The sequence below is a fragment of the Sylvia atricapilla genome, chromosome 4 (genome assembly GCF_009819655.1).
Source record: "Sylvia atricapilla isolate bSylAtr1 chromosome 4, bSylAtr1.pri, whole genome shotgun sequence".
In the NCBI taxonomy this organism is placed as follows: domain Eukaryota; kingdom Metazoa; phylum Chordata; class Aves; order Passeriformes; family Sylviidae; genus Sylvia; species Sylvia atricapilla.
In genome coordinates this window covers 25,743,240-25,758,844 of record NC_089143.1, presented here as the reverse complement: position 1 = coordinate 25,758,844, position 15,605 = coordinate 25,743,240, and the positions used below count along the sequence as shown (strand labels likewise).

At 41.6% G+C, this 15,605-nt stretch overlaps 1 protein-coding gene across 3 annotated transcripts in view; it reads left to right on the top strand.

Moving 5' to 3' along the window:
* The first annotated feature begins 10,652 nt into the window (after positions 1-10,652).
* KDM3A (lysine demethylase 3A) overlaps positions 10,653-15,605 on the top strand; it is a 30,845-nt gene continuing 25,892 nt past the window's right edge. The window contains exons 1-3 of one of the 3 annotated variants that reach the window (XM_066317304.1): positions 10,653-10,706; positions 11,538-11,726; positions 14,221-14,370. In XM_066317304.1, coding sequence (XP_066173401.1) covers positions 11,556-11,726; positions 14,221-14,370 — 321 coding nt within the window. In that variant the 5' untranslated portion in view covers positions 10,653-10,706; positions 11,538-11,555. Of the gene's footprint in view, positions 10,707-10,774; positions 11,004-11,071; positions 11,143-11,537; positions 11,727-14,220; positions 14,371-15,605 lie in introns of those variants that run through there. The other 2 variants (XM_066317305.1, XM_066317303.1) reach the window with 2 other exon arrangements.

The following is a 15,605-nucleotide window of genomic DNA, read 5'->3' as shown; positions in this document are numbered from 1 at the left end:
TTAAAAATGCAAAGAGAAATGCTGAGTGTCAAAGTACGGAGCATATTAAAGACACCAATTCTCATACAGTGTATATACATGAACATGAAATTCCACCACAGTAAGCTACTTTCAGTTTTATTCCGTTTTGGAAAAAGTAAAAAGGATGATAGGGGAAAGAGGCCTCTTTTTATGGACAAGTTATATAACTAAATTTTTTCTCTGCAGTCAAGATATATCAAAAACTTGCAGCATCATCCTGCTTCTCTCCCTCTCATTATGTAGCAGTAGGAACAAGAATTAATCATCTTCCCAGGGACAAAAAAGGCTACGTTCTAAAACTGAAACATAAAACCAGGATCCAAACCAAACAATTAGAGGCTTTAAAAAAAAAAAGAAAAAAAAGGAATACTGCATCCATCGTGATAAGAGTTTTCAAGTTACTTTCTACAGGCTATTTAGAGAGGCTCCCCATCCCTATAAACTTTATTCCCTTCCAAAGCCTTACAATACCTCACTTTAATGCCACTTTTAATGAGACCTGATAATGGTTCCTTGGCTTGGTACCTGCTTAGAGCTCACAAAGGTCAAAGTGAGTGCTGTGGGTATTGCATATAAAGAGCTCCCAACACTTCATATGGCTACTGAAAGTATTCTAATGCATTTCTGAACCATGCATGCCTGACTGAGGAAACCAGTAGTAGTTTTTCCCCACAAATAGTGATCCAGTATATCTGCTTAGCATGAGATTTGAAAAGGCTACAGCTGAAAATGGAAATTTGGACTCCTAGCAGTCTATACTTCAATACCACAATGTACCCTAATTAAGAGAAAATGACAAAGAAAATTGCTTAAAAAACATCATTGCCATCATAATTTTAAAATAGCATTTGTACTCAACCCCCATTTTCCATATCAGTCTCCAGCCAGAAAAGTGCAAGTTCCAACCTCTAAAGCTGCTAAATGAAGCATTTGTAAATACATGTTCTCCCTCCATACTCCAATAAGAAACTGATAATTGTGGTGCATGCAGGTGATGCAGTGTTTTCTGAGCTCCCTTCTCTCTCAGACACCAGCCCAGCTATCCTCTGTTGAAAATACTTTCCAGATCTCTAAGAGCCCAGAGATTCTCCAAGTACCACTGAAATGAAATGGACAAAATACAGCCAGTGACCAGCACTGCCAACAGCAGTGAAGGTGTATCTGTATCCCATGGGAAGTGTGCCAGCACATCACATGGTCCTCCCAGAACTACCCTGACATCAGTCAGGGTGCTGCTGATAAAGGTGTTGCTGTAGCAACACAGAGTTTACTCTGAGGCAGCTACACAGGAATGTCCTCAAGAGCCCTGAGGATGAGTTTCTGCTTATGCCAACCTCCATGCTGCTGAGGCTACACCTGACTTTGTACAATTGACTTACAAGTAGCGCATGGAGATCATTGCATCCAACTTTCAGCTCAAAGCAGGGCCAACTTTGAGCCTGCATTACACTGGGGAGGACCTAATCTTCAACAGTATCTTATAAAGTAGTCTAGAAATGAAATTGTGACCTGTAGCAGTTACAGCATGGTGAAAAATGAGACAGTTTTACCCTTACAACAACTCTGCAAAACTGGTGTGGTGGGCAGAGATCTGAACCTGTGTTAGCACTGAAGCTGTCTCCCCTGGTGACAGTAGCACAGCAGCTGTCAGGGCACCGTGTAACAGGTTGTGTTACAACCTCTTAGGTCAAGACATTGTTCTTTTGGGTGGAAAATTGGCTCTGCAAAAGTCAAGTGCATCCCTTCTATTTGTTATAGGCAAGAGGATTTAAAACCTTGGCTAGTAAACACACATGGTGGGCAGCTGCAGCCACTATTTAACAGTTAATCCCTGTAATATCCTTTGTTAATCTAACTACAATGATCAAGTAGCATGGAACATATTCAACATGGACAGAGAGTGTATGTTAGATTAACAGGATTACCTGCTGGTGAGGGTAATACTACCCTATATTTATTCAGCACTTTTCTGAAGAACAGAAGGTGCCTTTCAAATGTGGGTAAATATTTGTTAATCCCAGAGGTGAAAATGTAAGTGCAAAGAGGCTAAATAATAGCACCAGTTCCACACAGTGAACCAGTAGCACTATTCCCAGACATGCTTTAACACAGCACTCCTTGAGCCATAGGTTGAGGCAACCTGCTCATAAAGTCCTAACAATCACAGCACATCCTGTTCTTCCACGCTAACAAGCTGCCTATAAAGCAACATTTCTATGGCCAGTTAAAGCTCTATTTTCACTACTCATGTTTTGCTGACTTTGTAAGAATTTACACAAATACATTTGGGGAACAAAAAAAGCCTACAGTTGTTTCCTCTGCACTGCAGCATGTCTAACACACTGCTATGAAATAGTCAAATGTAAACATTCTGAACCATCTGTAACTTTTATGTTTCATTTCTAGCTTGTGGTCATGATTATTTTGCATTCTTAGTGTATAAACAATACATGTGTTTAAAAGAGTCTGATAAAATAATGAACTTGAAGAATAAAGCTTTCATTTTTCTCCCTCTTTAAAAGATCCTTTATACCCACAACCAATTCCTGTGACTCTTGTCTGTAGATATTATTCTTTTAATGGTCATACAGTCACCTGTACCACAGGAAACCTATGAGAGCTGAGCATACACTGAGCATACTCCTCAATAGCTCATTAGTGCCCCATACCAGCATTCATTGCAGTAGCTTCTGACAAAGAAAAAAAACCCAGAACTTCAAAACCTGCCTAATTTGGGCAACAATGTATGAACCAGAGTAGCACAGACACCACCCTACTCCATCTTTGTATCTAGTTCAGCATTTACTCTAGCAGAAAGGGAAGAACTTAAGTCAGTAATTAGAGACCTCTACAGCAAATGAGGAAGATCAGACATCTCTGAGGGATAATTTGTCCCAGTTATACTAGACATCTATTTTAGTATGAATCTCCTTCTGGAGATGCTTCTCTTCACTCCCTGCAGAGTAGGCTTAGACAATGAGATGCTTGCTGGTGGATGAGGTTCAATAAATGCATATTTTCTGTGCTGGCAGATTGTGACCTACATGTTATACACAGTGAGATACATCCAACCTCTGCTGCAACCAGAGGCACAATGCTGATCATCTCATGGAGTGAGTCAGGGAACCCAACACCTGAGATACAACCATGCCTGCTAAAATTCAGTCCTCTAATGATTTGCTGAATTTTTTTCCAATACTGCATTTCTAAAATCATTTTCAGCCTTGCTAATTATTTCAATCACCTCAAATATTTCCCTACTTGCTTTTGAAACAAATCCATCTCCAGTTACCCCAACCTGTAGACATACAGGTTTTGAGCTACTCATCATTGTTTATGTGCCCAAGTTGGTTGGACAACAGAGACAGCCCAGAGTAACTTGGCTGTTTTTATATTCCCATTAGAAAATTGCAGCTGTAAATTTTATTATGTGATAAACTGTGCATAGGAAATAAGAGTAAAAAGCAGCAATAAAAATCTATGCTGCAGCAGAAGTTCCTCTGCATAGGAAACTGGAAAATGTCATTTCTGTTTTTGAGAAAACTGCAATTATGCTATTTAGGGCAGTAAATATTGGGAAGCAGGAAAAGTTCAAATTTACCTTCTTATGCTTTTCAGAAGAGATGAGAGGACAGATCGCAATCTTTCTCTTATAAGAAGACAAGGCTGACATATGATCTCTTAAATCAGTGGATGAAATTCCTGGTTTCACTGGAGTTAGGAATCTGCTTTAGAACCACTGTTTTAATTTTAGGCACAAACCTCTACCATCAAAGCCTTGGGTTTGGAGAGCAGCCATTAGTCTCTGACAGCTGTGAAGAGAGACCAGGGAAAAGACACTAAAGTTTCACCGACACATAGTTGACTTAGAGAACTTTATAGAGAGGAGTGGAAAATCACTAAGTGGTTTACAATGACAAATACAGTGAGTGATAGAATTACCAGTGCCAGTACCAATGCCCAGCTGCACTGCAGGCTTCAGCAATCCCAAGGGCCCTAGAACAGCCCAGTGCCCCCTTCTCCTGGGTTGGGTGGAGATGCAGAGACCTCTGCACAGGGCGGGAGAGCTGACATTGAGAGAACAGGAACAATCTGTAACAAACACTATGCTGTTCCATTTGCTCTAAGCTAAAGAGAAATCACAATGCCTATTTCCAGTTTCTAGATGGAGGGTACTGGAGGGGTGGGAGCCAGTTTGATGGAACAGGGGTATCATCTGCTCTGATTCTACCTTGAATATATTTTACTCAAAATTTCAACTCTCACATATTATTTCTTGCATTGACCCTCTATCTAAAACAGATGACTCAATCCCAATTTAATAATAAATATCTTCTGGAAGAAATTTCTTAGCAGCTGCTTCACAATCATGCTTCTTTTCCTCTCTGGCATTAAAGGAGCATAAACACTTATTAAAGTTTAACAGGGAAAGTAAATTTGAAGACTAAAATAATGTTTAATTAGTAGCTATAATACTTATCTTTCAGGTGCATAACACAAAGCAGTTCATAAGAATGATTATTGTTATCTCCATCTTACAGAGAAATGAGGTGAATTAAATGATCTGCCTTATGACACACTTTATGTTAGATTTTAGATCTGGCTCCCAGTTCTGTGCTGTACCAACTAGGTCACATTTAGCAATATACAACTTTTAAATATTCCCAGTTCTGTATTCACCAATATCTGGTATCTTAATCTTTCTTTCTTTCTTTCTTTCTTTCTTTCTTTCTTTCTTTCTTTCTTTCTTTCTTTCTTTCTTTCATTCTTTCTTTCTTTCTTTCTTTCTTTCTAGCTTCAGGGATACATTACTTTAGCTTTGTTAACATTATATCAGCACAATATACAGAAATTAAAAAAAAAAAGAAAAAGATAATTATTTCTTGCTTGACCCTTGATGTGAAAAGTTACTGCATTTTTTCCACGGAATCAGTTACTGCTGTAGCAGGTAAACCACACAATATATCCATTGCTCCAGTTCAAGGGTGATTTGGTAAGTGACAGGACAGAATTAGAGCCAAGAGAGCTGGTGTTCTCTGCAGGGGGTGGAAGGATTTGCAGTCCATCAATAAGATTCATGCACATACAACCACCCACTGAGATCACTCTCCAGTGTGTCCTTCCTCCAGTCAAAAGGCTGAGTCTCTTTTTAAGTGAATACATATTCAAGAACAGTCAAGGTTGCTGCTGTTGGGGACAGGAAAGAATGAAGCAGGCAGCAGGAGGTCAAGCTGGAAAGCTCTATTTTAATTTCTCCGACTTCATATATATACACTTTATTAAAAGGCAAAAGATTTGCTACACAAGTTGCCACTTCTTCGACCTGGTAGGTGAACATCACCATCAATCACAATCACAAGACTCCTCCCAGAAGAGAAATATGTAAACAATACTTAGTTTACATAAAGCTGCGTGAGAATCTCCACTACAAAAATGCACACTCAAAATGCAAAAAAACTTAAGGCAACACAAGGTTCTTGTCCAAATTTCACATACTCCTAACTCGACGATCACTACTTCTCAAATGTTCACTATTTTGTCAAAAACTGCATTAAATTACAGAGGCTGAAAGAGGACTTCCAAGATGTGGATTTGAATAATCAAAAGCAGCAGTGTGAATTTAGTCCAAATGTTTTGAAAAAGTACATAGCAGAGTAGTTCAAAATTAGAACAATTTCTGTCCCCAGCCTAGGACTCACTGACCTGACACCTGCACATGGACAGCAGCCCAAGCTGCTGAAATCCGTCAGATCCACAAAAGAAGGGTATACGTTTTCTCCGAAAGGAAGACACTCTATCATAAAGCAGATCTGTTTTAAAGAAAGAGCAGGAGGTACTTGGAATAAGCTATAAGAATCTCTCAGGCACTGGCAGGGAACGGCGTGAAGTTTAACTCTGCCACAGCCAGGTTATGTTGTTTCAATGATGGAAGAGCCTGGACATTATTAAGGACCAAAATAAAAGTAACATGTTCTGTTTGCAGTTTTGGTGTGAGCCTTTGGGAGGTTAGGCTAATTAACAAGGACCAACTTTCCTCAGATCATTAAACAATGTTGATTAAAGTTCACTGTATCTCTTTACCCACCTTTCAATGTCTCCTTTTGTACATCACCAAGACATTCTTGCTGTGGTGGTGGTTTCTACGATGTGGTTCAAATATACCCATCAAGATAATAATGATTTGCATTCTTTTATTAAAGAATGATACCCCAAACTCTTTGAATTATTAACTGATAATGTATTAACACATGAGGGGAAAGGGCTTTTTTTTTTTTTCCACAACAGGCCTTCTCTGAAGCAGCCAAGGAAAAACAAAACCAGCATGGAATTACTCACCACACTTTATGTCTAATGTTTGTTCATGGTTACTTTGTAAAGGTTATTGCATTACTCTACCTATAAATACTAATTTAACTTTAGAATTAGTGTGCAGAATTTAATATCTAATTCCAATCCCCAGATAATACTTAACACAAAATTAAATAATTAAATGTTAAATTAATAGTCAATTAAAATGTAATAATTGATCCTGATTTATCATCCTAAGAGTCCTCTCACAATTTCCTATTTCTACAGTTGGGATAAAAAATTGAAGTCCTAGTAACTCATCACTAGCAAAAGACAGTCCCCACTGCAGAATATGTATGGGAGTAGAAAAGAGTAGGTCAGCATTTCTCATAAAATCTCTTCCATCAGCAAGTAAACTTATTTGCATAAAATTAAAATGTACTTCATATCAAAATATGTACTTCCTTCAGCTTCAGACAGTGAGAAAATATTAACTTAAGTAAGACACGAATTATTTTATTTTAACTTATGGTAAAGAGATAATCACTGAAAAAAGGACCTGGAACCAGTCCTGCCACTCTTGCAAAGCTGATCTAGGAGAGGTGTGCTGAGGTAACGAGGCTCTACCTGAGTAAGGAGTTCCTACAGGCTTTTATCTTTTCCTGCTATAACTAGAGCTAGGCTGGATATAAGTAGTGACTGATCTACATTAGCTACTTAAGGAGTAATTTAACTACATTGGTTTGGTGCTACTGAATAAGAAAGTCTCTGGTAGTTTTTGCTCGTTCTTTAGCACCACATCTCAAGACATACTGGAGAAATGAGCTAATGGGTTATCTCCCAAAGCTCTGCTTCCAGTTCACAGAATATTCTAGGTTGGAAGGAACCCACAAGGATCACCAAGCACAGCTCTTAAGAGAATGTCCTGTACAGGGATCAAACCCACAGCCCTGGTGCTATTGGCACCATGCTGTCAACACAGCTGGTGGTTTCATAGCCTGACCATAAGCACTTACAACTTTAATCACACGTCCTTCCACCTCCATCATTAATCACTAGAATGTAAAGGACTCCATGTTCCTCTTCTGTGCTTGTACAGCCCCCTATTCAGAGGGCCTTTGATTGAGAATGGAGACCTTAAATGTTGCCACAGAAGAGACTGTAAAAACCAGGTCCATAAAGTTCTGAACTGATCATTGCTTGTTGTGGCTGCACACGTTTGTAGGTTTAACCTGGAAATGCAGGAGAGCCCTGAAAGACAATCTCTTCCCTCATATGGAGAACATCTTTGGAGAACATGGTGCCAGGACAGTTAATGTTACTTACAGCCTCTTTTCTGACTGAAACATCCCTTTCTTGTAAAGTGCCTGTGACATCAAATACTTCTAGGTAGTGGGAGGCCAATTTTCAAGCACAAATATTTGAATAGAACATCCAGATTTTATATGCAGAGAGGTAGGCGTAAATGCCTGAATGTGCAATTGTTTAGGCATAAAATTGGCCACTGAATTTTATTGCTAAATTCCAATTTCAACTGAACTGTTAAATTCAAATAATTAAATTCAAACCTCAAAGCCTCTTCTGCTTTTCCCCCAGTGTTACCCCACACAAGAGAAATTTTCTGTTACTTAATGGTGGCTGAAAGGAAGAATTTATTCAAATGTGTTCTGAAGTTACTGTTTAAAGAGCTCCTGTTTGCAGAGATTACTCCTTTCTCATGTAGGAGCTAAAGGCTTACCTATTACTAGTTCAACCCAGTAGGTAGGGCTAGCTGGAAAAAATTATGCTCAAGACTTCTTGCAGGCAGAAGAACAGGCTGAAACCTGTGGTTTTGAGGTTTAATCAGTTCTGCCTATTTAGTGCACTGCTTTGTTTTGCAGGTACTTCAAGAGACATTGTGTTTTCAGAGGTAAATAATGCAGAGTGAGACAGCTGCATCTGTGCCATTATCATAGGGTTAGCCTGAAACTTATTTATGAACATTTTGATGTTTCTCTTGACACACTGAAGGTGGACATAGACACACAAAGTATTTCTAGCAGACATTAGTTTTTGTGGAGACTGTTGTGAGTGGTGATAAAATAACCAGGTAAGAAAAGCAATGTATTTTCTCCTGTATTGTATGGTTGTAATACTGAGAAACATGTTCTTAAATGATGCAGCAAAATCAGAGATGTTTAGAGTAATAAATTTAAATTTTCTGTATTTCACATTTTGACCCAAATCTTTACTGGTTACCTTTAATTTATAACTTCTAAAGAAGCTAGATAATTTAGGAAAGATATTTGGTCTTTATTTAATTTCAAGAAGTGAAGAATCCTAGAAAAGGGAAGCAAGTAGCTAATTACCTTCTCTGTTTCAAAAGCAAAAAGTCTTCAGTTATGTGGCTTCTACTTAGCCCTTAGGGTTTGAATACCTCTACTCTTTCAGGACTTTGAAAGCTTGTTTGTACCCTGATTGAGTTTTGTCCAGACTTTCATCAACTTGTGCTCTGTCTGCTTCCTCATCTTCTCTTCTGGTCCCTGACAATTCATTTTACTTTATGTACATTCAGAATGCTGCTTTTTGATTAAATCATCTTTTAGCATCCTTTCCTATATAAGTTCATTTTCAAGGGCATTCATGGACTATGTCACTGTTTACTCTCAGCCTTCTAGGCCAGGACTTACCCAAAATATTAAATTTTAAAATACCTTTGACCAACCTCCATGCCACTCTTTGCATGTGGGAGCTGCTCATTCACTAAACTCATGTTGTCGTTCAAATCTCTCCTTAAAGCTTTCCTTTATTCTGATGCTAATGGGAAAAAAAATACTATTAGGCAACTGGAGTGCTACCAACAGCTTGATCTATTGCATTGACTAATATTGCTTCATTATAGCCTGACATCCCTCTTCCTGCACGTATTAATCATCTACTCTTTGAGGCAAAGTGTTCTCTCTGCAGAAAATCTAAGGGCTTTAAATAATGAGGTTATGCAACACCTACATGGTGTGATGTGTCAGTTGTAAAGTCGCTGCTACACGAGCCTAAAGTCTATGATGAAAGAAATAATTTGGTAGTTTCACATCTAGCTTGCTTTATATGATATCACAAATTCCATGTTGCAGGTCTGGTTTATATAGTAAATATTTAAATCTGAGAAGCAAACATACCTGTTTTTTCTTTCAATGCCAGCTAAGGAGTGGCTCTTCAGACTGCACATAGTTGCTGATCCATCATTTATTATTCACTTTTCTTTCTTTTGTTTCTCCCTGCTGAAAATTGTTGCAATTACTAAGTTTATCTCATTTATATAAACCACTGGAGATTGCCTATGGTTGTCAAAGAAATTAAACTGATTTCCATGAAGTAAACAGCAATTTCCTCATCATGGCATGTGAGGATTTTTTTGTGCCTTTTGTTTTCATACATAAAGGTGTTTATTTAAATGTAATAGGCAAATGATCAGTGGAGGCAAATTGGTGGGAAAGACTTTTAAAACACATTTAACATAAGTGTGGAAATGGATTCTTGGTGAAAACGGAGGATGACACCACAACATGGCAGCAATATCCCACTGCTCTCTGACGGGGGCTGTTGAAGCTCAGACACCGCTGGTGATGGAAGGAACCCTGGAGAAAACACAAGCTGAGCACTGTGAGATTTTAGTAAACTGGATGAGTCGACAGCTTCTTTGCCTTGAGTACTCCCTGCACTTTTGGTCTTTTCCTCCCACATGCTCCGGTGGGAAAGTCTTATGGTAGAGGAGTATGACTGTCTTTTTGGGTTGCTGCTGAACACCATCACCCAGATCATATCATATTATCCGTTTAACTCCTTGGTTTTCATTTGGTATGGCTTTTAACTGAAAGGCAATAAGTTTAGATTAGATATAGGGAAGAAATTCTTCCCTGTGAGGGCAGCGAGGCACTAGAACCATTCCAATCCAAACCGGGTATGGATTCTGTCATCTTGCCTTGTTATTTGTAAGAACACAACAGGTCTCATGTTAAAGGTGTGAGCTGCTGGAAGCCATTTGCTTTTAGATGCAACTACACAACCTCCATCAACTGCAACTGGAGCGCCTCCACAGCCCGCCATCCTCCTCAGAAACCTGGGACACATTGTTATTTTGTCATGTTTCACCCTGTACCCCAGCCCCTGCCCCACAGGACCCGCCCATCCCCATTCCCTTCAGCATGACAAGATGGCGCCCTGTGGGCCTCCCGCAGGTGCTGATCCCGCCCCGTGCGCATGCGCGGAGACGCCCCGCAGGTGCCACCGCCCCCTGTGCTATATCTGAGTACGCCGCGAGCCGCACGTATAAGGGGTCGTATCACACGCTCTGGCCTCGGTTCGATCCCTCCGCCGCCTCTAAAGGCAGTTCCTACAGCTGGAGGCTAGGCGATCCCAAGGTGGGAACACGGACCTAGAGAGGCGCCGCGGCCCACAGCGCATTCGTGCCTCCCTTGGGACTCAGCTGCGGGTGGGCCGCGGGCTGGCCCCGAGGGACTCCTTCCCTCGAAGCTCATGCGGAAGGATATATCGTTTTTATTTTTTTATCCGCCATCTGCTGAGCAACGGTTTCGGGGGTGTGGCTGGGCGCGCGGGCCCCGCCCCTCCAGGCCAATCGCGGTGGGAGACTCGCTGCCGGCCCCGCCCCGCTGGTGCAGCGCAGCCAATAGATGTGCGGGACGGGGGCGCGCGCACGGGTGAGGGGGCGTGAGCGCGGCGCGGCGCCGACAGTGTCGCTTGGCCGCGGCGGCGGTCGGGGCGGGGGGGTGGAGGGGAGCGGGACCCGTGCCCGGTGTGACTGCGGGGTGCGCCGGCAGCGGGGCCGGGGGGGAGCAGGTGAGGGCAGGGGCAGGGCTGGAGATCTGCCCGGGTGGGCAGGCCGGGTTGTTGGTTATGCGGAAGGAGCTTGGCCTGGTCGCCTGCTCTCTCCCTTCAGCTGCCGCCCGGCGCTCTGGCTCCTCGGAGGAGGAAACAAAGAGGCGGCGGGGGTGGGAATGGCCGGGAGCTGCGCTGCAGCCATTCTGGAAATACCTTCTGGTGTTTTGTTCCAGCCTCCCCCGCCGAGTAGTGATTAACAGGACCGTAGGCGGGGGGGTGACCTGCAGGTGCCCGGGGGTCCGGCTGGAGCCGCTGGGAGAAGCGGGGGGGGCCGGCCGGGAGGGGAAGGAGGAAGCGCTCACCGCCCTGCCCTGTGTGTTTCTCTCCTCCTTCCGTCGCTTTCCTCGCTGAAGGCCTCCTGATGAGTTAAAATGGTGCTGAGGCTCGAGGGGAGCTGGTCGCTGCTCGTAGGGAAGAGGTTCCTCTGCCTGTCGGAGGAGGAGGACAGGACGTGGGACGCCAGCCTCATCTCGGAATGGCCCTGGAAATCGGGCAGGATCCGGGCTGTATCACACACGGATATATCCAAACAAGACCTGAAGGTAACCGGGAACTTTCAGAGACACCTGCGAAATCAAGAGTGTGGCTGGGGAAGTTGGTGTAGGTGTGTGTTCTCGTTTGTGCACATGCTGCTCTCGGGGGGAAAGGAGACGGCGTCTTGGCCAACGTGTTTGGAAACGTGCACCCCTGCCCAAGTCCCCGATGTGTTCGTACTAATGCCGCAAATTATCTCTAACTAATTATAAATGTGCTTTCTTCCACCGGCATTTTGAAGAGCAGGTTTTTACCGCACCCGCTGTGCCTGTGGTTTATTTCCTAAAGGTAATTTAAGGACTTGCCACTTGTGAACAGGTTTTTGCCTCCAGAGTTGAAACCGAAACCCTCCAGTGTTGTTGGAGTTGGTGGCTTTTCTTTGGAGCAGCTGGTCACGAACAAGTATTTAGGTTTTAAAGTTATACCAGGTTCATGCGTGGTGTTGGAGGTCTCTCGGACTCTTCTTGCATGGTGGCCTCTTCTTATTAATGATTACCAAGGGGGGTTTTGAACGCATAAGTATTGCTAGCCTGGGTGTAATTGCTTGGCTGTGTATTTTGTGTGGAAGTCAAGCAGTGTTTAGGGTTTGGCTGTGAAGTTGTTCAGGGGCTTTATTTGGCAACTGTAGTCATTAAAAGTATTCAGCCATGGCTGGACACTTTACTAGAGTATAAACTGAGTGCTTACTTCCCAAGGACAAAAATCCATTGTAGCAGCAGCATCTTGAACATTGTGCTTGTTTCTACAGAGGACTTGGATGGCTGTCCTGTGACAGCGAGAACAGCACCATCTTTCCGTTTTGACTGTCTCTTTTTCTCTTTTTTGGTGAGGAGAACTTAGTGACCTCTGATTAACTGAAAAAGTATCCCTTACTTGTGAAACAAAACGAAACTTGGGATTTTTCTAACTCTTTCTTGAAAGCGTAAACTTTGTTACCGGCTTGTTGTCGTGGATCGCGGCAGGGGTGGAGCTTTGTCCATTTTTGGGCGCGGAGCTGAGCCCCGTGCCGCGCTGCTAAGTGAGGAGGAGGTTCTTGGTACAGAAAACTCTCCGGGACTTTCTCTGCAAAGGAGAAGGGGCTGCTGATGGGGACTCTATTGTGAGCTTTGTAGCTGGTTACGGTTCTGCCAGAAGCAATTGACTTGATGTGTTCTCCAGTTGAAGTGTTAAAGAAGTTGCAGAGTGAGCAATGGGAGGTGTGGAGAGCTTTGTACCAGAACACACCCCATCTCCTTTCCTCTCGAAGTTCGGTGCAATCGTGATAGACCCGAAATAATAATGGACTGAGAGGGGGGATTAAGTATTTATCCTGTAAAAGAGTAGAAGTATTTATTTCAATTTTTATTTTGTATAGAAGGACTGTCAACTGCTGTTGAAGTTACTTTCTCAACTGTATTTTCTAGTGTGTGCGGTGTTGATGCAGTAGACAAAACAAGCCGTTCTGGTTCTGGTTGTTATTTGCTTATCTCTTTCATTGTTTCTGTGCATCTCGAAATTACTAAGTTCATTTCTGCACGCATTAGTTCTATGACTCCTGGTTGTGGTAATGCTGTTTGTGTGCATGTTTTCACTTGCTTTTCCCCTGAGAGGGATGATAAAACAACAGGAAATGTTTTTGAGATTCACTCAACTGAGATTTCTGTTCTGTTTGTGAAGTGTATTTAGGCTGGATTGCTGTACTCTTTGGGAAGAAGAAATGATTTTTCCAAGAGTAGAGTTTTCTACCAAGATGTTCCAGTTCCTGTATTCAGGCCAAGTTGTATTTGTGGTCTTTCCCAATAATTTGCTGATCTCCCCTGTTGCCTTTGAAATTAGGATAATGGTATCCCAGAGACGTTGGTCAAACCATCATATTTTTGCCATGAAATTGTTTTCCTTTTGAAAAATCTGCGTAGTTGTTTCTGAAATTCATAAGGATAAATAGGAGTTAAAAGCAGTCAGGAAGTGACCTTCTTCACATTACATACATTACATAATTTGATCACCTTTACTGTCCTTCTGTCATTTGTGCTTTCATTAAATTTGCTGAAGTTATTCTTTAGGATTGGTATTTTTAAAATGTTTCTGGAGAAAAAGCAGCTTGTTTATTCCAGTGCTCTAGAGTTTGTGGAAAATCCATGTGCCACTACTGTGGACTTTAGGGGAGGCTGTGTGTATTTTTCCCTTCTTGTAAACACCAGTGACAGTGTTAACATATTTAACTATCCTTGAGCAACATAAAACTTTTTGAGATGGGGAAGTTGTAAACTTAAATGTAAATATTTTATGTGACAGTAATGATGTTAAACCAATTAACATTGACTGTTACTTATTAAATGCTGGGTCACCCTTGGGTGCTTTAGTGATTGCTTGATTATGTGACAGGCAATAATCATGCTGGAATTATAAGTATATTTAATGACTTTTTTTAGTTTTGAGTAGATTGGTGGTTTTATCTTTTCCATGTTGAATGTGTCTGAATTTTATAGGTAGTCACTGCTTCACTTTGCTTCCTTTCTGTAGATCTGTGTAGAATTTGATGAGGAATCATGGGAAAAGCGGAGATGGATCGAAGTCTACAGCCGGATGATGATAGCATTCCTGGTGGAGCAAAAGCTGGTGCTGGCTGAGAGAAAAACCCAGTCCATGCCTCCTGTCCAGTGGCCTGCAATGGCAAGTGCCCTCTTGGCTTGACTCACTTTGGTTCTGCAGTTCCACCTTCTGGGGACAGCATTGTCACCAGTGTGAATATCTCGAGGGCAGCCTCATTCCTGGATGTCTTGGGAAGGGAGAAAATATCTTTGTGCAGCTCGAGCTGACAGAGCTCATCAGCATTTGAAGTTGGTGGACACAAGGGTGTATTTTTAGGACTTTGCTTCTCTCTTAGACCACTGTTCTATACATTGTTAATTCATTCTCCCTCTAGTCTTGGGTTTTGTTTCTTCTTCCATGAAATTCCTCTTAAGAATAGACAGAAAAAGTGTAAATAATAGGTTTTTAAGGATAGCCTGTGGTTTTAATTTTTTGACTCTGCCTCAAGTTAATGCTATGGTGATTCTTGATCTTGAGACAAAAATAATTCAGATTACTCTTATGTGATGCCTGCCTGGCATGAATGATTTGTGAGATTCAGATTTTCTGCATACAAAAAGCTGAGCTATACTGTACGAGGAGAGAACTAAGCTTTCTGTACCTGCTATGCATGGCTGAATAGGTAAATTACCCAGGGGGGAAGTGAACTGGAAGCATTTCTTAATGTATTCAGCCAGTATAGTTGTACTTTACTTTGGATATTGCTGCTCAAGAAAGTAGTGAGATAAGTGAGGATGCAAACATGTAAACTTACTGAATATGCATTATGCTGAAGATGCAGTCTATGTTTTAATACTATTAACTTTGCTAAGTATATGGTATGCATTGTAATTCATATTGCTGCATTTTAGCTGGTCGGTCTGTCTTAAGCAAAGTCAATCTAAGATGATACTTACTGGAAGTAGGAACCAATAGAATGGGAGAGAAAGTGGAAATATAAATCCTTAATTTTATTTCTTGGCTGTGCATTAATATGAGCAGTTCCTCTGGTAGGTTTTGCTGACAGCTTGTTCTGAAAACCCTCATATTTAAACTTAGCTGTTGTCCATTTCCAAGTATCTGACTAGTTCTCACTGGATATTTGCCTTCAATTTTGGCGTTTTCCACCTGAAGTGTTTGTCAGTTCATGCAGGGTACATGTTTCAAAGCTCATTTAGCAAAGTAAGATGTAGGATCAAATGTAGGCCAGTTCTGGATCTTGCCTTGGCAAAGAAGACTTTTTCTCCCTTTATCATCATGCAGGGCAGGAAAGCAGAGGTCACAGAAGAGGTGTGTGGATTAATTTATTTGAAACCTTATCACAACTTACTGGCTCA